Source organism: Squalius cephalus, assembly GCF_949319135.1.
Source record: "Squalius cephalus genome assembly, chromosome: 13".
In the NCBI taxonomy this organism is placed as follows: domain Eukaryota; kingdom Metazoa; phylum Chordata; class Actinopteri; order Cypriniformes; family Leuciscidae; genus Squalius; species Squalius cephalus.
The window spans coordinates 27,184,288-27,205,965 of record NC_137134.1 but is presented as its reverse complement, the minus strand read 5'-3'; the positions used below and the strand labels follow the sequence as shown (position 1 = coordinate 27,205,965).

Here is a 21,678-nt window from a genome sequence, read left to right as displayed (position 1 = left end):
ACCGTAAACTAAGAATGTGAGCACTGTGTTATGAGGTGCTTATATGTTCTCAAAACTGCCCATCAAAATAAAAGTCCCATTTGTAACACATCTGTTAATCAGAAAAACTTATCAGCCAATGCTGATATTTTAAAAATACAAAATATCAGCCTATATATTGTCCTTGTTGAAATAGCCTATCAGTTGACCACTAATCTCCATTCTGCTTTCTGTTTGTTCTGTTGTCAGTGTTTATTTGTGTACACTGCACAGTGCACACACACTGCTTGGTATATTTTTTTGTATAATTAATTCATCAAAATGATCATAATTTTGCAAAGCATTTAACTACTTTCTGCTATTACATCTTTAATGTCATTTCCCTTCACATTTCTGTCTTGGACTTTTTTTCTTCTTAAAATAAAACCTTTTTCTAGTTAGGCTACCAATTATTATGGTTATGAGTATGGAACCACATTCGTTTTTAACAGCTCTCTATTTCTCTGTTATATTTTTGGCCTTAAAAACCTGAATTTGAGGAAACCTTCTCAACAATCACTTTTACTTATTTGAAGGTTTGTATATTAATAACATACTTTGCTCTTAATCCACATTAACATGTCGAATAAAAATACACCTCACAGAGAGGTGTCTCTCTCGTCTCATCCCAAGAAGACCGAGCTCTTCTTGGGCTACTCCTTGACCGAGCTCAGTTTTGGAAGGAAAAGGGCCCGGGGTGTTCGTGAAGCCAGCAGAGGGCGCAGCTCATCCTGTGTCTGTGCAGGTCTTAATGCTTTATAATGATGATGAGGAAAATATTGTAGCCTAAAGTTCAAAAACTATAAACTGTAGCCTAAGCTTCAGGTCCAGACTCTCCTTCGTCATAAAAAATCACAGAGTGTTTTCTGAAGAAAGCAGGGATCTTACCGTTATTATTACAACATTAATGTTGTGTTTATTTTCACCTGGTCAAAATTTAAGTTGTTTTTGAAACTGTTCCGCGAACTGGGGAGGAAAATGTTTCACGCGATCGTCTTCTGTTTGTGCTCGTGGCGTCTGGCCGGTAAGTTATAATGTGTTTTCGAGATTTCACTTATTTTGTTTTTAGTACAGACTAAATGTTTACTAAATGATGATTTAAATGCGCCATATGTGATAAATAATTAATATTAATAATTAATTAATAATAAAAACAATAATTAGCCTAATGTTGCTGGCAGATCAGTCAATTAACTGGAGACATTTTGAGACATTTAAGGTTCCAATGAGTCTATTTAAACATCACTTAAACACAATCCTATTTATAGAAAAATAGGAAAACTCTCCTAGAAATATCACCGCTTCTAGCACATTATTGTTCTCACTAAGATGTTATTTTGCCCATTTAAAATAGTATCAAATCTACTTCAACTTCAGAGTTTGTTACTGTAGAGACAGTCAGGCTTGGAGACTTTTGTATGGCATGAACAATAAACAGCTAAACAGAGACTTGTGAAGATGAACAGAACTGACTTTCCTTTGGTTTCTGTTTCTGTCTGTTTTCCAGGTGTGTTTGGTACTGAGTGTTTGTTTGTGATGGAGGGAGATCCAGTCACTCTAAATATTGATCTTACTGAAATACAGAGAGATGAAATAATAATGCTGAAGTTCGGACTTAAAGACGCGCTCATAGCTGAACTGAAGAGAGGGGAGAATCCGATCACATTAATTCATGTTAATGAGAGATTCAGAGACAGACTGAAGCTGGATGAGAAGACTGGATCTCTGACCATCACAAACACCAGAAACACAGACTCCGGACTCTATAAAGTCACCAGCATGAACAAAGAGACTCAATTAAACATGTTTAATATTACTGTCTATGGTGAGTTAACAGTTACTTGCCCTGTTGACATATTCATCTTTAACATTGTAAATATTATGAAATGATAGATGATGACATACATATTAATTTGTGAACTTTTGTCATAAACTCCATTTTAAATATGAACATGGCAAATATCTGACAAATATCACAGCTCTCTTATTTACTGTATTTTGAATTATTTTTCAATATTTTCAGGTCGTCTGCCTGTTCCTATCATCATCATAGACTGTTCATCATCATCCTCATCAGGATCATCAGTGTCTAAATGTTCATTAGTGTGTTCAGTGTTGAATGTAAGTGATGCGACTCTCTCCTGGTACAAAGGAATCAGTGTATTGTCCAGCATCAGTGTGTCTGATATCAGTCTCTCTCTACCTCTGGATTGTCTGGATGATTCATACAGCTGTGTGCTGAACAATACCATCAGCAGCCAGACCACACATCTGGACATCAGAGGACTCTGTTCGACACATTCAGGTACAGCAATGGCACTATAGATTTGACCTTTTTTTCACAAATTGAAACATATTTCTGTTTTCTAAAGTTATAAAAACAATTCTCTCACAAGACTGTCGCTGCTGTGGTTTTACTGAAGCTGTGATCCGATTGGCTCTCTCTGCTCTGGTGGGCGCGGCGACTGTTGCTGTTCTGGTTTATGAATTCAGATCCAGAAGTCTTCAACAGAAGAAGAGAGAGCAAACGCCATCAAACTCTGATTAATCAGATACTCAGGAAAGTGGAGATGTTCTTGAACAACTGCTTTGAGTAAATACATTATCCTCTTGAATAAATATATTTTATTAATAAATGTTATTTCAGTAATTGTGAATACATTTTATTCCATTACAAAAACTATTCCTTTAAAATAAATTGTGTGTTCTTTTCATTATACAAATTGTATAAAGCAGCTTTACATAAAAATAGTGCCTTAACCAATGTGATTAATATGACATTCAATAAATATGATTTTTGTTTTGTATTCCTTTGTATTATTGTAAGATAAGTCTTGTTGCAGGGATCATGTGAAAGAATCAGTGAGAAAATGATCAGAATAACAAGATATAGCGGAGAGTTTTAGTAAAGCAAACTGATCAATGTTTTATCATCACATTTGTATTGTGCAACTTCACTTCGATCAGAGTTAAACAAACACTCTCTGCCCTCTCGTATAGCTCTGGAAAATCAGGCTCATTCTTGTGAATCGGTTTGTTTGTAATGGTTAGAGAGTCAGACTAGTAACCCTTGAGCAAGCACCTAACCCCTATTCGCTCCCCAGGCACCACTGCAAAAATGGAAAAAAACTGAACAAATTCTGAGTAGGCCTATGGGTTACCATACCTTCACATAATACATTTAAATAAACAGGTTCCAAAACATTAAGCGAAACATGTATGTGGTACTAAAAACTTTTTATTTTTTCTGTATATCCTCAACTCAGTTACTCAAACTCTTATTGATATAATAAATTATTCAGTCATATAGTTATTGCTATGCACATTTATCTTTGGAATGTATTTTTACTTAACCTTGTTTATTTAGCAGACATTTTTTTATCTACAACAGAGGTTCCCAAACTTTTTGCAGCATGCACCCCTTTCTAGTGTTTGGCACCTCTCAAGCACCCCCACCAGCAATACAAATATTCACTGTATATTAGTGTGGCGAGCAGGACGAGGCCGAGGGCCGTGAGAGAGCGGCACGAGGCCGGTGGGGTGATTACTAATGAGCGACACCTACGCGACGCACCGGTCTCGTATCTCTCACAGAGGAGCGGAACTTAGCATAAAGGAGGAGCGATGACAGTGAAGAGCGAGAGAGGACAGGCCTGAACTTGTGTTGGGTTTTGTTTTATTTTATTTTGTTATGACAGCAGTCGTCCGTGAGGAGCTGTCTTTTACTTTCGTTTTGTATTTGTTTTATTTTTATCATTAAATATGTTTGAATGTTCGCCGGTTCCCGCCTCCTTCTTCCCATAACATCTGAACTGCGTTAGACTGGTGCCGAAACCCGGGAAGAAAGATGAATGCACTGTCAAAGAGCCTTAGCCACTGTGGGGAATCAATATTAATGTGATAAATAAAATAAAACACACATGACTTGGATTCAACTATTACATGAAAAGAAGTATTATAGAGAGAATCACTTTAGTGAATAGGCCTACACATTCCAGCTTTAAAAATTTGTCAAACATTAATCTCATCATGGCTGCTGGTGTTTCTGTAAAACACACTGCAGTTCTAATAAGAATTGACCACTAGAATAGGGACTTGAGAAGCTGAGAAGAAAAACAAATGACCACAGTCACAAACACAAAAATAATGTGTGAAGTTTAGACAGCTCTTCCGTTTATGTTCCTCCCTTCTCTTAGTTTGATATTTATCTCTCATCACAACTATTGACTATATATGACTATATGCACATTTTGAAATTCACGTCTGTTGAAGCCCATGATTCACAGATGTTTGGCCTTATCAAGTCTCTCCATTGTGAAATTCATCACCAATTTCATTTAGTGTTTCGCTGCTCTTCACAAACCATAATGAAACTCCACAGAGCAACTAAACCACCAACATCAGCTGCATCAGTCAGTGAATCACTATATCAAAAGCTTTTCAGCAAGAGATGATCGAGTTTAATACAACAATCTGAAGGCTTTACATCAACCAAAGATGTATTTTGTGCAAGTATCAATAAAGAGATGAGAGAGAAGAACTGTTTGTGTAGAAACACTTTAACCTTTAAACACACTGCGGTTTAATGCACTTCTGCTAAATGCTTATAAGCAGTCCTTCACGAAGCTGTCAGGAGCTAAAAGTGTCAAAAAGATGCTGTTACTTCTGCTTTTTTTACATGTGAACGTGTGTTCGTGACATTAACATTTTCTTCTGGAATAGTCAGGATTATTGAAAAATAATCTAAACATCTGCATTAACTAGAGACAAATGGATTCTGACTAAAGGTCAAAAGGTCAGACATCACACAAAGTTAATCTTCATGGTGTATTAAATGCATTTTATCAGGGGTGTATGACCAATATATATGGTGTTTTCTCTGTTCTCTTCTGGTTAGTTACTGAACAGCCTGTTCGCCCCTGCTGGTAGATGTTGTAACTACACTTATCTGGGAACACAAAGCATCTTTCTTCTTTGATGACCAAACGTAAATCTGTAGTTTGATGAAATAAAAGTATTTGCAAGTAACATATAAAATGGCAAATATCTCATCATATTATATTTTACCAGTAACTAATATTTTTTGGGGTGGTGTTGTACAGCAACACATGACTCTTCTGATGACGATGACATTTCTTTGGCTCCCCCTTTTGACTGATTATGAAAACACATTCTGTTTTGACCGCCCTCTGATACCAATAGTAGACCCACAGCACCAGCAGTTTCAACCACAGTTTCGGAACCGGGAGTGAGGGGCGGGGCTTAACACGTCATAGTTACACTACCCATACACGTAATTTTATTTAGATAAATATAAGCTGTTTTCACATGGATTTTGATCGGACCTATGTCTACAATATTTAACAAATAAATAAAGTCACTTTTCTATTTCCCCACAGAATTATTACAGGTAATTTTTTTGTTACCCATAAAAGAAACTTTTGGGTAATTGTATGATCCTCTCTATGAAAATCGTTATACTGAGGGACATGATGACAGCACCTCATCAGGAAAGGATCCCCGTCCCTCAACTTCCAAGAGAGGTTCTGCCAGCAGAACACCAAGAGCCAGAGGACGGGGGGAGAGCGAGAACTGGTATTAAAGCTGAGATGTCAACCAGCACATCTGAAGAGAGATGGAATGATGTCGACGTTCCAGATGTGACACCATCACCTTCAGACCATTGGAATTTAAATGTCAAAGTATGAAGCTTTTATAATATAGGCTAAATGGATCTTTATGAGCAGGCGGCTGAGAGACAAGTTCGAAGGGACCGTCTGCAAAGTGCAATATAACCCAAACGACCCAACGACTACAGCATCAACTCATAGTCAAAAATACAAAAATAGTCATTAACTTCAATGTTACAAACTGTAGTGTCACCCAATTCAGTTTACACATCAATGGTGACCCACTGCCACTGGTCATACTACACTGCATTTGCACATTTTAAAGAATATTCAATAACTTCACTGTAACACACCAAATTTAGTTTACACATCACTGCTCTAATGTTAGTTATACAAAACTTAGTTTGAGAAGTAATTGCACATAAAAAATAAGTAGGCCTATGCTTTAGACAAATTGTATTGTTACCATAGGCAGCTAACATAATAATTACAACCATTTTACAACCTTTTTCTAAAAAGGGTGAAGTTATTGATTTTATTTCATAATAAATAATCATACAAATTATGCATTAATTATCAAACTAATTATTGTAGTATAACCAGCAGGAGAGTAGTGATGTGTGAACTTAATTTGGTGAGAGTATACCGTGTGTCACAGTGAAGCTATTGAATAATAATATAAAATGTGCAGAAGGGTTTGGGGATTTTGCACTTTGCAGACGGCCCCCTTATTTGAACTTGTCTCTCATTCGGCTGGTTATAGAGACAAATTAATATTATAAAGCTCGTTTTGAGGAGAATTGGGTTGTAGCTCGTTGACTAGGTTATATGATTGTAACTGATTTAAGCCAGCGCAAATACCTGTGTTTACATCCTGTTTTCGGTAGAAGTCCAAAGTAGTCGATTGCCGAGTTCACGCGCATAGGTTTAGTTACCTATGATCACGCGCATGAACTCGGCAATCGACTACTTTGGACTTCAACCGAAAAACAGGATGTAAACAGGTATTTGCGCTGGCTTAAATAACATAATTTTTATACATATCTTTCACATCTACTGCAGTCAGATTCACTCGTGTTCACTCTGAAGGAATCACTCACATTACCTGTGCACTTGTAATGACACATCAAGGATGTTAAGAGGCTAAAAGCAGGTTTAGTACTTGCCCCATTGAAGTCAACAGGGTGCAAATTTTAAAAATAGAATAACTCGGTGTAGGCAACACCGATTTTTGTCGTTGTTCTCTGTATTGACAGCACTCCAAATGTACAAAAAAATGAGCTCAATGTTAAAATTGACCGGAGTTCTCCTTTAAGCTGTGCTCTTCACACTCCAGACCAGTGGGTGGCGGAACGGCACTCTTTAAGTTGATTTCCCAAACCACCAGAAACAGTAGAAGAGACACGCACTGAACAGAAGCTGTTTCAAAACAAAAGATTTGCAAAGTATTTTAAACTTCACGAATTTTTTAAGCTATCACTATTAATAAGTGAAGAGATGCATTCAGACCAGCAGGAAGAACTGAAACCTGTAAAAATGGAGTTTATTGAAGATTACTGTGAGAAACCTGTAAAAATGGAGTTTATTGAAGATTACTGTGAGAAATCTGTAAAAATTGAGTTTATTGAAGATTACAGTGAGAACAGGAGTGATCCTGATCAAGAACCCCTCAGAGTGAAGCTTGAAGAGACTGAAGAACAGATAGGTTGGTGTTTATTTTTGATTCTTCATTTATGATACTGTGAAACATTAAAGTTATAAAACTTTTGCAGTTCTTTAAAGGTTAGTCAGTCAGTATAACATTTGTCATACCTACATAAAATTAGAATTTTACTAAAGATGCTCACAAATATTAAAACTGCTTTAGTATCAAAAGTACAGTTTTTTTTAAAGATAATGGCACAGTTGATTGTATCTGAGTGGTGGTTTGCTGGAGTGCTATTATGTAGCAGTTAAAGGGATTGTTCCCCCAAAAATAGTTCATTCACCCTTATCATTAAAAAAAGCTGGATGAATTTATTCTTCTGCAGCACTATATATATATATATATATATATATATATATATATATATATATATATATATATTTATTCCAAAACAAAACACTGAGAAGTTAAAAATAATAAATAAATAATAAAATGCTTTGAAAAATAATAAATGCTTTGAACAACATGAGGTTGTATAAATAACTGAATTTTCTGTGTGAACAGCTTTGAACGGTTCAATAAATGTCTTACTACAAATGCAATATGGTGCACAATACAACAAAATATCAAGTCAAGTCATCCTCATTCAAATAGCGCTTTTAACAATGTAGATTGTTCCAAAGCAGCTTTACATTGATAATAGGAAATTAAAGTAAAGAGTTTTGGCTTTATAGCAGCTCTAGAATAAAGTTTTTGTCCAGCTAAAGTTAGTTTGATTGATTCACTTCCGTTGCAACGATCATTAGTTATTAACTTAGGGGCCGCTTACACGACACCGTTTTTACAGAAAATTCTTAAGTTCTTTCTGCGCAAACTTCAAAAACTCGAACCAGCGAGAACACCGATGGCGTGCACATGCACATTAAGAGATCCCCCCGTCCCCCGCCGCCGCCGCCGCCTACGCCTACTCAACCATCCCAGAGCATCAGTCCATAAGCTCTACCACACTCGTCATGTATCTGAGAGCATTATGAAATACTAAGTGTTATCAACACAAGACTTTAACAGCCAGTGGCATTTACAGCTGGGGAGACTGGACTGATTTTCTACTGTTTAGTGTTAATCACCATGTAACTCAGCCAGTTAAGAGCTACATTTAGCCTTAGATGTTATGACCCCTTAAAGGATTAGTTCACCCCAAAATGAAAATTTCCCAATAATTTACTCACCCCAATGCCATCCAAGATATCCATGTCTTTTTTTCCTCAGTGGGAGAGAAATTATGTTTTTTGAGGAAAACATTTCTGGATTTTTCTTCTAACAACGGACTTCATTGGTGACCATCGATTTTAAGTCCGAATCAATGCAGTTTCAAAAGTCTTTGAAGTGTTTAAACGGGCTGTACGCGATCACAGCTGAAGAAGAGGTTGTTATCTAGCGAAACGATAGGTCATTTTCAAAAAATATATATAATTTATAGACTTTTTACCTTCAATAGTTTGGATTGAGCTGATCAACAAACGGACAGGGAACTACGTCATCACGTTGAAAGGTTGCGCCGGCAATACTATTTTAACTACTATTCATATTCATCAGAATGTTATTCATATACTATTCATATTCATATTCACTGAATACTATTAGCCTACTATATATAACAGCAAACAATACAATTTGAACTATCCTCCTACGTACGGTCGCATTGTAAACAGTGGGCGCTTCTGCTGCTTCTACTTCTGCCGGCGTGACCTTTCAACGTGATGACGTAGTTCCCTGTCCGTTTGTTGATCAGCTCAATCTGAACTACTGAAGGTAAAAAGTCTATAAATTGATAAAGTCTGGTGCCCTGGTGGCCTGTATACAGTAGCTAGCACAAATCTCAAACATGATTTATCATTTACACTATATATTGCTATATTAAGAGCCAACACTTCAAAAGAATTATATTTGAAACTAGAAGTCTTAGTCATTCAACACCTCCCCCTTTGTCTTTCAGACGAGGCTCATGTTTATAACAGTAATCTTGGGGGGTGGACTCATTTAAAGTAATGTAATCGTTTGGTTTTAGCCAGATTTCTGTCAAACACAGCACATCTAGATTATAGTATAGTCTGTAATCATATCATTAACAATACGTGCTTTTGAAGTAAGGGATCTAATATTCAGCAACCCAAGCTTTATAATTTGCTCATTTGTATTATATCTGTTTTTTAGTTGTTGAACATCAATTAAATTTTTACCCTTAGATGGGTTTGGAAGTTTTTTGTATGTCCTAATTCGGGGAACAGACACAGTCTATATATGATGATTTCTAGGTGAAAGAGGCTCTATGTGATAGGATTTATCTGACCTTGGTGACGCGAGGCCGCTAGCAGACAGTCGGTTAAGCCAGTCTGTCTGCTTCCTGACCTGAGCCCCAGATTGTCATGTTTGAGCTCTAAGACTATGAGCCATATTACTAGAGAGAAGAGCAGCACCATCCCAGGAGGGATGAATACCATCTCTTTTCAACAGGTCAGGGGCCTCATTTATAACCGTTGCGTACGCACAAAACAGGCCCTGAAAGAGGCGTACGCCACTTCCGACGCATAAGTTGTGATTTATAAAAACAAACTTGATGGGAAAATTTGCGCACCTGAACGCAAACTCTAACCCATGCGTACGAGCGTTTTAGAGATGGAGCAGTTTGGCGACACCGATGGTGAGCTGGAGTTAAGTTAGTGTCTTTTTGGTCACTTTTAGACAGAATCTAAAGAAAAATAAACATATACACAAAGATTATACAAATATACTTTTACTCACCAAACCTATCACATGAAGCAAATATCCATCCCATCTTAAATGTCCGCGCCAGCAAGCGCGTTGGGCCGTTTAGTGAAACTGACGCAAATACCAGTTTAAATAAATAAAATAATGATTTAAACTATGTTTTACTTCTGATATAAACATTTAGATGAAATATGCCATTCAAATTAATGGAGTTAAACACTTAAACATGAAATCAATACTGAGAAGTTACAACATTTTTTATATTCAAATTCAATCAATATAAATATTTGTTGTCGATGCGGTGTTTCTGAACACTTTTCCTGTGGCGTGCTGTGCTGTGTGTAAATGTTTTAACCACAGAGATAATTGCTTATCATGATAATGAGCGCACAGATGGCACGCTAACAGGCTAGCGAATTACTAGCGTGTTGTGCTATCAATAATGATTTAGATTGAAACTAGTGATGTCAGGTTAATGTGTGATGTTGAGTAAGTTAGCCCATATTTAGCAGTATAAACAACAAGGAATGATAGTAAATAATGATTCAAGCAATGATCCAGCAACAACAGCAGAAGCAATGAGGCAGACAGGAGCAGAGCAAACCATTTAGAGAGCAGAAATCAGAGGTTGGAGGTGGGCTCTTTTGACAGGTTTTATGCACCCACCCAGAACAACTGCATAACAATCCCCTTGCATTTACTTCAGAAAATTAAATTTGACTGTTTTACTGTTAAAAGCATGATTTTTTTTCCCCAGTCTTTGTTTGTAATCAAACTTTAACTTGTATGGTGTTAATAAGTGTTAAGGCATGTTCACAACAAGAACGCTAACTATTAATATAACTATATTAGAGCAAATGTTTTAAAAAAAAATGTTTTTTGATGATTATACTATATTAGAGCAAATGTTTTAAAAAGTTTTTTTTGATGATTTACTGAAAATTAAAAGTTTTTTACTTTTATGTTAGATCTGATGGAAGAGATTAAGGAGAGTGAAGAACTGGATGAAGCGGAGGAGGAACATCGTGTCAAAACTGAAGAAAAATCTTTGAGTTGCTCACAGACGGGAAGTAAACTTGTGCTAAGAAGAGCCATCAAAATTTTCACTTGCTCTCAGTGTGGACAAAGCTTCCCATACAAACAAAATCTTAAAGATCACATGACCGTTCATAGCGGAGAGAAGCCATTCACATGTGATCATTGTGGGACGAGTTTTACACCTAAAGGATCCCTTAAGTCACACATGAAAATCCACACTGGAGAGAAGCCTTTCACATGTGATCAGTGTGGGAAGAGTTTCACACAAAAAAGAACCCTTAATTATCACATAAAGATCCACACTGGAGAGGAGCTGCACACATGATCAATGCGGGAAAAGTTTTGTCATAAAATATCTCCTTAAAAGACACAAGAAAATCCACACTGGAGAGAAGCCACACACATGTGATCAGTGTGGGAAGAGTTTCACAGTAAAAGTAGCCCTTGATGATCACATGAAAATCCACACCAGAGAGAAGCTGTACACGTGTGATCAGTGCGGGAAGAGTTTCACACTAAAAGTAGTCCTTGATGATCACATGTAAATCCACACCAGAGAGAAGCCGCACACATGTGATCAGTGCGGCAAGTGTTTCACACGAAAAAGAGCCCTTAATGATCACATGAACATCCACACTGGAGAGAAGCCGTACACATGTGATCAGTGCGGGAAGAGTTTCACACTAAAAGTAGTCCTTGATGATCACATGAAAATCCACACCAGAGAGAAGCTGTACACGTGTGATCAGTGCGGGAAGAGTTTCACACTAAAAGTAGTCCTTGATGATCACATGTAAATCCACACCAGAGAGAAGCCGTACACATGTGATCAGTGCGGCAAGTGTTTCACACGAAAAAGAGCCCTTAATGATCACATGAACATCCACACTGGAGAGAAGCCATACACATGTGATCAGTGTGGAAAGAGTTTCAGATTGGCAGGTTCTTTTAGAGTACACCTGCATTCTCATTCTGGAGAAAAAACATTTAACTGTAATCAGTGCAGTAAAAAATTTATTTCGGCAGGTTCCCTGAAGAAGCACATGAACGTTCATTCAAAGGAGAAGCCTTACGTCTGTTTGTGTGGAAAGCGATTTTCTTGGCCAAATAGTTTAAGATTACACCAGAAAAAACACAGTGGTGTGAAGAATCATGTGTGCTTTGTTTGTGGAAAAGCATGTTTTACACAGGGTGAACTAAAGCAGCACCAGAAGGGAAGCTGCACACAAAAAAACTCTAACTGAGAGAAGCCACACACTTGCTATCAGTGCAGGAAGAGTTTCAAAAGTGTTCGAGTTTTTAAATTACATCTGTGTTCTCATTCAAGAGAAAGAAAAGCACAAGAAAGTTGATTGTGGCCTGTGGAATGTTGGTCCTCTCCTCTTCAATGGCTGTGTGAAGTTACTGGATATTGGCAGGACCTTTAGATTTAGACAGACTTGCAAACAATATTTGAGAGAAATATGCCTTTGTTGTGTACATAGAAAAAGTCTTAGATCTTTGAGTTCAGCCCATGAAAAATGGGGGCAAAAACAAAAGTGACAATTTCTGCAATTTATTTCAAAATGCAAAAATTCATAAATCTCGGGATAACAATATTGATCTATTGATCTTGTTTAATTCTTTTAATATTTCTCTCTTAATATTTCTTTATTTTCAATCAGAATTAAAGTCTTATTTAAACAAAGCAAGTTGCAGTAGTACGGCATCATGGGGTATGTTCCCTCCCGAATCTGGTGTCCAGCATGACAAGTTGCTCTTTGTAGGAAAAAAGTTGTATTGACATCTTGCTGGGAGCACTCTCAAATATAACAAATAAAATACTCAACAAATACAACCTTGTTTGAATTTAACCATATCATTGCCCTTAATTAATAGACAAGGGAAAAACAATTTAACTCTTAAATATTTTAATTGTGATCACCAGTTTTCTTCAATAATTTTTTTCACAGAATCCAAAATTCAATTAAACCATTAATTGATTTAGAAGCATTTTAAAGGAAAAGTATGGAGTCTGTTATCCTACCTGAAGTTCTTTAAAGCCCGTCTGGAATGGTCCCTCTGTCGAACAGGGTTCTGCAGTCTGGCAGAATGAAGACAATGTGGTTCCTCGTTCCCATCCACTGACAGAGGGAGATTCCGAGGACTCCTGTCTGGCTTGCCAAAATGTAATCCATTTTTTAGTTTTTTCGCACCTGACTAAAGTCTACCTGGGTCTCGTCTACAATCGACGTCCCCAAACGTCTACAGTCGATGTTAGTTTTCCTGTATCTGGGTCTCATCTACAGTTGGCATCCCAGAACGTCTACAATCAATGTTAATTTCCTATATCTGGGTCTTGTCTACAATCGACATGCCCTGGGTCTCGTAACTCTAACTTGCAGTGCAGCAATGACTCCAAACAATGCCTTTGAATATGCTTTAACTACGGCTGGAGGATCTCAGAAAATTTTCAGAGAGAATCCCATCAGCAAAAATAATTAAACTAATATAATTTTAACTATAATTTTCGAACAATTTGATTGGTTCTTCATATGCAAACCTTTCTGTTACTAGGTAGAAGCCAATTTAGCTCTCAAGTCAGGAAAAAATGGAAAAGGTTAGGAGTTCATTTGATTACTCAGTATGTCATGAGACTACTCTAGACAATATATTTCTGATATCGTCTGGTCAGCATTTGAGATTTTCCATCGACATTTTGTTTAAAGGGATAGTTCACCCAAAAATGAAAATTTTCTCATCATTTACTCTCCCTCAAGTTGTTCCAAACCTGTATGACTTTCTGTCTTCTGCTGAACACAAAAGAAGATATTTTGAAGAAAGTCGGTAACCAAACGACTGATGGACCCCATTGACTTCCATAGTAGGAAAAAAAAAATACTATGGATGTCAATGGGGACCAGCAACTGTTTAATTACCAACCTTCTTTAAAAAATCTTCTTTTGTGTTTAGCGTGAAGCTGACATTTCTCTGAGATTTTTTTATTAAATTGTTCTTCATTGTTGTACTAAAAATATCTAGTTACTCTACGACTTTTGATGTATTTACCAAGTGCCTATGTAAGAGAAATTATCATGTAGCTTTGTAACTAGATGCTTCTTTGATTCTCCCCTTCTCATGTTGCTTTAGACACCTTTTAAATCAATAAAGAGAGAAATATCTCATTCGGTTTCACTTTAATCTAGTTTTTTTTATTTGTTCAACAAATAATAATTGCAAGGTAACGTAAGTCTTTTGCAAGCAAACTGTCAATTGCTGTGTATACATGGACTTTTGTTATACTTCCTGTTTCTTTTGCCATCTTTGTATTTTTTTTTTTTTTTTTTCATGTTGACTGGGCTTTCCTTTGTCCTCTGTGCTCCCAGGGTTGGATTCACCGCCATTTGTTTATTATTATTATTATTATAATTATTATTATTAAGTTTATAACTATAAACGAGTTCACTTAGTAATACAGTAATATCTTTGGCATAAAATAATTTATCAATGCTTTATTTGTATAGGCTATAACCTAACCTTTTACAGTTTAGGATAAAATAGGCCTAAATTTTTTGCATAATTTTTGCTTAAAAATAAAGCATTCATAAATTAATTTATGATAAACATATTACTGTCTTAAGTGAACTCACTTATAGTTATAAACTCAAATAATAATAATAATTATTATATTTTAGGCTACATATTTAGAAGACGCTTTTGTCCAAAACGTACAAAAAAGGAACAACGCAATTAGTCAAATATCAGTCATAATACATGTTAGACAATAATAATACAGTGCTTAAAGATTATCACAAATAAACAAAAGATTTTGATGCACGTCATTCATATTAAATCGTATATTCCACCCCATACCCGCTACAATTGAGAATCACTTTAAGCATGTTAAGACAGTTTGATGTATTCCACTTAATACACAATAAAACAATTTACAATAAGATTCGTTAACAACGTACCTCCTGGTGTTCTTCTAAAATGAGGGCGAGCCACAAATCCGTGAGTAGTAGACTGTGTACAGTTGAGACACCTTAAATAACTTGCATTCGCAGCAAGCACAAGTTGTGATTTTTGCTGTGCACATGCGTATTAGTGTCCTGTTTGATCGTGGGAAATTTGAACAACGGACGCATCTCCGATCCAAAGATATCGGGAAAAGATTTTTTTCCAAGGTAGGATGTTCACTTCACCATGCACTTTCCACAATGAATAGCTTATTATCCTTATGTGACTGTTAAACGTAACTGGTATCACCACAAACCAGAGAATGTCTAATAAGGGGAGAGGTTCCACTCTCAGTAAACTTCCGGCTTCTGAACTGGTTGCAGTTCCACTCTGGTTCCATATGAGGGCGCTCACAGGACGAGTGCAGAATGAATGGAGGTCTATGGCGCTATACCTCTCAAAATCCACTTTTCTAAGGATATAATTTTTTGTCTAGTAATTAGAATGTTGTTTTCGAAAGGAGATGCAAAGAAATTACACTTTGCTGGGTGTTAGATTTTTTAGAGTAACTTATTTGCTTTAAAAAGTCTTTTAAAATGTCAATGACGTCATACGCATCGTACGACCAGAAATACTGCTTTACGGCAATCCTTCAGTCACTTTGGTGCTTTCGCGCTCTGTACTTTCTTTTCTCTCGAGGCATCGACAACACAGCTGACACAGGTAAATACACGTGCTAGAAGAGTTTTTGTTTTCTTTGTTTCTGGTCCCGCTTCGGATGCCACGATGCCATCAAGCGGTATCTCTGGTCGTAATCAGTCCTTCACTGACCAATCAAAGTTCATTAGCAGAATGCTAGCATGTTATGGGCAACAACAACTCAACCTGTTAGAGATCGAAAGGACATAAGTACTCATCATTCAACTTTCGACCTATAACCAATGTTGAACTTGCAAAACCTACAATCAAATCTGAGATTTCTCAATGGCAATCGGGTGAAAGAGACAAATTTAGCAAATTTTGAATGGGGGAAACTGCGAAAACGCAAGTAAAACAAACAATTATAAGTTTAAACTAAAGGTTGGACTCGATATAGTGTTCCTTAAAACTTTATTAAACTAACCCCGAACACCTCTGAAGTAAACTAACCCCGAACACCTCTGAAGTAAAGTAACCCCGAACACCTCTGAAGTAAAGTAACCCCCAACACCTCTGAAGTAAAGTAACCCCCAACACCTCTAAAGTAAAGTAACCCCCAACACCTCTGAAGTAAAGTAACCCCCAACACCTCTGAAGTAAAGTAACCCCGAACACCTCTGAAGTAAAGTAACCCCGAACACCTCTGAAGTAAAGTAACCCCGAACACCTCTGAAGTAAAGTAACCCCCAACACCTCTGAAGTAAAGTAACCCCCAACACCTCTGAAGTAAAGTAACCCCGAACACCTCTGAAGTAAAGTAACCCCGAACACCTCTGAAGTAAACTAACCCCGAACACCTCTGAAGTAAACTAACCCCGAACACCTCTGAAGTAAAGTAACCCCCAACACCTCTGAAGTAAAGTAACCCCCAACACCTCTGAAGTAAAGTAACCCCCAACACCTCTGAAGTAAAGTAACCCCGAACACCTCTGAAGTAAAGTAACCCCGAACACCTCTGAAGTAAAGTTACCCCGAACACCTCTAAAGTAAACTAACACTGAACACCCCTGAAGTAAACTAAACCCGAACACAGGTCTGTTGATTGGCTGGCGAATTTACGATTAACATTAGCCAGCACTTTTAAATTTGCTTTAATGTCAGGTGCTCTGGCTCTCGGGAAACATGACTAGTGGCTGGTGTCTCTATTTTAACGTTCACGTGTAGCCTAATAGAATCGCCAATAACTAGGGCACATTCAGCAGGATTCTCAGTGGGTGTTTCACTGAGTGGGGAGAACTCATTTTTATGGGTACGTTATGGTACCATAGCACTTCAAGGTACAATTTAGTCACCAAAGGTATGCATTTATTTAACTTTGAAAGATACAAACTGTAAGGTTACCAATATGCACCCATTAAAAAGTGTTGGCATTTGGCCTGGTCGTATTTTTAAAACATCTTATTCCAACGTGCAGGTTACGTTATTTTGAATAATTCTATAACAAAATTAAAAAGCCTTAATTTTTTTCTTTTTAATAACATTTAAAAAATGTGGTAGGCTATATAAAACACAAACGAGACAATATTTGGTTGTATTTTGTAAGTGAATGAATTTTTTTTTAAATAAATAATAAAATGATAAAAAAAAGAAAAAAAAAGAAGAAATAGAAAAACAGTTGGACACCACAATCAAAAGCGTAACAGTGATACAACAATAAACACAAGCCCTACATATCTACACATGTAAATACCTGGAATGCTTGTGCCAGATCTTTAAAGGCCGCAAGTTTGTCATATAGAGAGGTGTGTATAAAATAAAAAGTTATGATACCAATGAAAGTCCCACTACTCCCCAGGGAGTACATTTATGGCAGAAAAATAGGATAATAAGGGTTGCCAGACATATGAACATTTATGGGATCCTCTAATTGAATATTTAATCTTTTCCAAATGTAGGTATAACATCAGATCCTGAAGCCAATGCGATGCTTTAGGTGGGTTTGCAGATTTCCAATGTAATAACACCCGTCTACGAGCCAATAAGGATGCAAAAGCAATAATGTTTAGTTGTCTTCGAGTCAGATTCGATTCGTCGGCTGGAGCACCAAATATAGCAAGTTCAGCACATGGCTTCAGTTGCATGTTACATACTTGAGAGAGTGTATCAAATATGGTTGACCAGTAAACAGTAAGTGTAGGGCACGTCCAAAACATGTGAGTCAGATCAGCTTCTCCAATTTGACATCTTATACAGGTCTTATCAAAAGTAGGATTAAAAGAAGCAATCCTTGTTCTGCTTAGGTGCACACGGTGCAAAACATTAAACTGTATAAGACTCAATCGGGCACAAGAGGTACTACCATTCACTCTATGAAGGGCATTGCTCCAGAACTCCTCTGATAATAATGTTCCAAGCTCTTTCTCCCATCCACTTTTAACTTTGTCTGTTCCTATACTTTTTAAAGACATGAAAATTGTATATATTCTTGAAATAAAACCTTGTAGATGGAGGGGAGCTTCAAACAGAGAGTCTGCAGGAGACTTAGATGGAATATGAGGAAATGATGGGCTTTGGGCACTCACAAAATGTCATATCTGAAAATAACGAAAAATGGTCAGCTTGATTAAGATTGAATTTGGAACGTAAATAATTAAAACTAGCAAAAAGACCATCAATATAAAGATCATCAAATTGAGCAATGCCCTTATCTTTCCATTGTTTAAATGCTGAGTCTAGTTTGGCAGGGAGGAATGCATGATTAGTGCATATTGGGCTCTGAAGCAAAAGTGCTTGTCTTAAGTGCAAATGTTGGCGTATTTGAATCCATATTTTAAGAGTAGAATGAACAACCGGATTTGATGTATATTTTAATAGGTAGGCTAGATGTTAATAGGGCTTGTAAAGAGGTTGCTGTGCAGGATTTAGATTCTGTTTCACACCAATCAGTGGTACCTGATGGGTGCATCCAATAGATCATCTTTTGAACTTGAGCAGCCCAATAATAATATAAGAAATTAGGAAGAGCTAAACCCCCATCACTCCTATGTTTCTGGAGAAACTCTTTCCGAATCCTATGAGTTTTCCCATCCCATAAAAAAACTGGAAATAAGTTTGTCTAATCTGTTGAAAAAAGCTTTGGAAAGGAAGATTGGTAGGCATTGAAATAAATATAAGAATCTCGGGAGAACTGTCATTTTAACACAGTTCACCCTACCGGCCAGGGTTAGATGAAGAATCCTCCATTTTTGAAGATCAGATTTAAGTTTAATCAAAAGAGGAGTAAAATTATTTTCAAATAGTCCTTTAAAGTTATGTGCAATATTAATGCCCAGATATTTAAACCCAGATCTTGCCAAGTGAAAGGGGAAGGCAGAGTCAGGCATATGCCTGGCAAGTGTGTTAACAGGCATGCATTCCCTTTTAGAGATATTCAATTTATAGCCTGAGAAGGTCCCAAAATTGTGCAAGATTTTGATAATATCATTGATGCATGATAAAGGGTCTGAGATGAAGAATCAAGTCGTCAGCGTATAATGAGAGCTTATGTTCAACACCCCACCTATTTATACCATGAAAAGTAGGTGTGGATTTTAATACCAAAGAGAGTGGTTCAATTGCAATTGTAAACAAAAGGGGGCTTAATGGGCATCCCTGCCGAGTGCCCCTTGATAGAGAAAATAGTTTGGATCGCCATTTATTAGTAACCACTGAAGCAACTGGGGAAGTATACAGAAAACGGATCCATTCTATAAATCTGGGGCCAAAACCGAATTTATTCATAGCGAAAAAAAGGTAACCCCATTCCACCCGATCAAATGCCTTTTCGGCATCTAGTGAAACTACAATTTCAGGGGTGTCAATCCTTAGGGGTTTCTGATTTATAAAGGCTAGAATAAAAGTTCATAAACGTGTTATTAATTGTAAGGGGATCAATAGTTAAATCCCCAGCATCATTTGTAATTTGAGAAATATGTTGAGCTGATGATCTGGATTTAAGTTGATGGGCTAACAGTCGACCAGCCTTATCACCGTGTTCATAGAAAAAACCTTGTGACCGGAGAATAAGCCATAAGCCTTGATGAAATTAAATTATATTGGGTTTGAAGATCGATCCTTTCTTTATAAAGTTCTGGTGTAGGAGAAGTAGAGTATTGACTGTCAATTTTGGATATCATTAGCTGTTGCCTTTTTCTTTCCCTTTCTTTGTTAATAAAAGCAGTATATGATATAATGTCTCCCTTGAGCACTACTTTCAGCGTCTTCCAGAAGAGAGAGGGGGAGACTTGCTCCGTTGAGTTACATTTAAAAAAAATTGTCAATTGAAGAGGATACATGTTTGCAAAATGAGTCATCTGACAATAATGAAGAATTTAATCGCCATATGTGGTTTGTAAAAATTAGATGGAAAGTAGAGATCTAATAAAGGAGCATGATCAGACTCTACAATAGCAGAATATTCAACTCCCTTTACTGAAGAAAGGAGGTTTTTGTCTATAAAAAAGTAATAAATTATTGAGTAGCAATGGTGTACATGTGGAAAAAAAAAGAATAAACCTTATTATGGGGGTTGTAAAAGCGCCAGGGGTCTACGCAGCCAGTCTGGCTCAAAAAGGTTGAGAGTTCATTTGCCATTTTAGAAGGGGCCTGCGGTTTTGAGTTGGAGCGGTCCAAATTTGGGTCCATTACACAGTTTAGATCACCACCTAAAATCAGATAATGTGAATTAAAGCTAGGTAAAGCAGCGATCAGCTTATTTACGAAATTCTTATCATCCCAATTAGGGCCGTAAACATTCACCAGCAAGACCTGGGTGAAATAGTTTTCCAGACACCATGATAATGATTACGTTATTTTAACACCTAAATAAAACGTCCCACAAAAGTTGCCGTTTGGTCTTGTTCTCGTAGACAAACATGATATTTACGTTTTTTTGACTACCTAAAGTAAAAAAATATGATTGGAATTTTCACGCTTCTATATTGGTTATATTATTTTTTAATTTTAGGTGTGGTTTCTAAAACCTTTATTTTATTTTTATTTTTTTTTTACGTTGCACTGCAACATTACCTAATTGCAACAAAAAAACAACGTTGTAAAACATTGCAGTGTAAATGTGGAAACTGTATCAATAACACTGATAGCCGAATAATAGCCGAGCTCTAGTGTGAATGACTGATGTAACATAAACATTGGTTAAGCAAATATTGCTCCATGCTTAATCTTTACTCAAAGTATAGTGAGAACGACAGACAATCTGCATTAATAATAGACAGTTTTAGGTAATAGTGGGCCACAAACTGATTAGCAGAAGTATTTCAGTAAGACTAAAGTAATAATGGATAGCCTAAGAGTTTTGCGAATCCTGCATAATAACGATTTGAGAAGCAGTCGTCAGTAAAATGAAGGGAACACACATTATACTGCTGTGGTATCGTGGTAAAGATGAATTTTAACCACTGATTCTTCACAGTCTCATCCTTTGGAAGTGAAAATAAACCAAATTTACTTTCACAGTGGAGAGCACAGGGCATTATGCGCATTGTAGTAAGTTGCAACGTGTGAACTTCGCAAAAATAGATTCAAACTCCAAACGACTCGTTTGAGCGCTTCAGAGTCGACTTTCTTTTGTGATAAACTAACGTTTTTTATGATGCACTTTCAGATTTACAACTTTGCAGACTGTTAACATTCACAAACAGATACATTAAACTGCATGAAAGTTAATTTTCAAAAATCCATAATAGGGGCACTTTTAAGGTTGTCAACCCTGCTCTTGAAAAATGCTTGTATCTGCTGTTAGTGTGTTCTTTTGGAGAAGACTGACAAGAAAAATTAATTCTGATGAATGATTATGACCCTCTTTACATTATGACTGTTTTAAGTATGACTGTTTATTTTGTACCGAGTGAGTTCTAATGTGTTTAATGTGATCCTGAATGTAACTGATTATTTTAGACTAAAGGTCAAACATCACAGTTGACCCATGGGATAATAAATGGA

General features: G+C 36.7%; 2 protein-coding genes across 5 annotated transcripts in view; one reads left to right on the top strand and one right to left on the bottom strand.

Annotated features, from left to right (window-relative positions):
• LOC307169809 (uncharacterized protein) overlaps positions 1-21,678 on the bottom strand; it is a 294,785-nt gene that overhangs the window by 215,521 nt on the left and 57,586 nt on the right. The window lies entirely within an intron of this gene.
• LOC307169880 (uncharacterized protein) lies at positions 748-2,824 on the top strand. 4 transcript variants are annotated; one of them, XM_079890766.1, is made up of 5 exons: positions 748-1,042; positions 1,526-1,843; positions 2,042-2,139; positions 2,250-2,323; positions 2,442-2,824. In XM_079890766.1, the coding sequence occupies exons 1-5, from the start codon at positions 997-999 to the stop codon at positions 2,503-2,505; spliced, it is 600 nt and encodes a 199-aa protein (XP_079746892.1). In that variant the 5' UTR covers positions 748-996; the 3' UTR covers positions 2,506-2,824. The 4 variants fall into 4 exon arrangements, with proteins under 4 accessions (XP_079746892.1, XP_079746893.1, XP_079746891.1 ...); XM_079890767.1 differs by having other exon boundaries at positions 2,415-2,824; XM_079890765.1 differs by having other exon boundaries at positions 2,042-2,323.

Bases quoted from the DNA above. Each gene is read 5' to 3' on its own strand.
- LOC307169880 (XM_079890764.1), top strand. From the start codon at position 997: ATGTTTCACGCGATCGTCTTCTGTTTGTGCTCGTGGCGTCTGGCCG. The intron at 1,043-1,525 runs GTAAGTTATAAT...TCTGTTTTCCAG, and splicing joins GTGCTCGTGGCGTCTGGCCG to GTGTGTTTGGTACTGAGTGT. The intron at 2,324-2,414 runs GTACAGCAATGG...TTCTCTCACAAG, and splicing joins ACTCTGTTCGACACATTCAG to ACTGTCGCTGCTGTGGTTTT.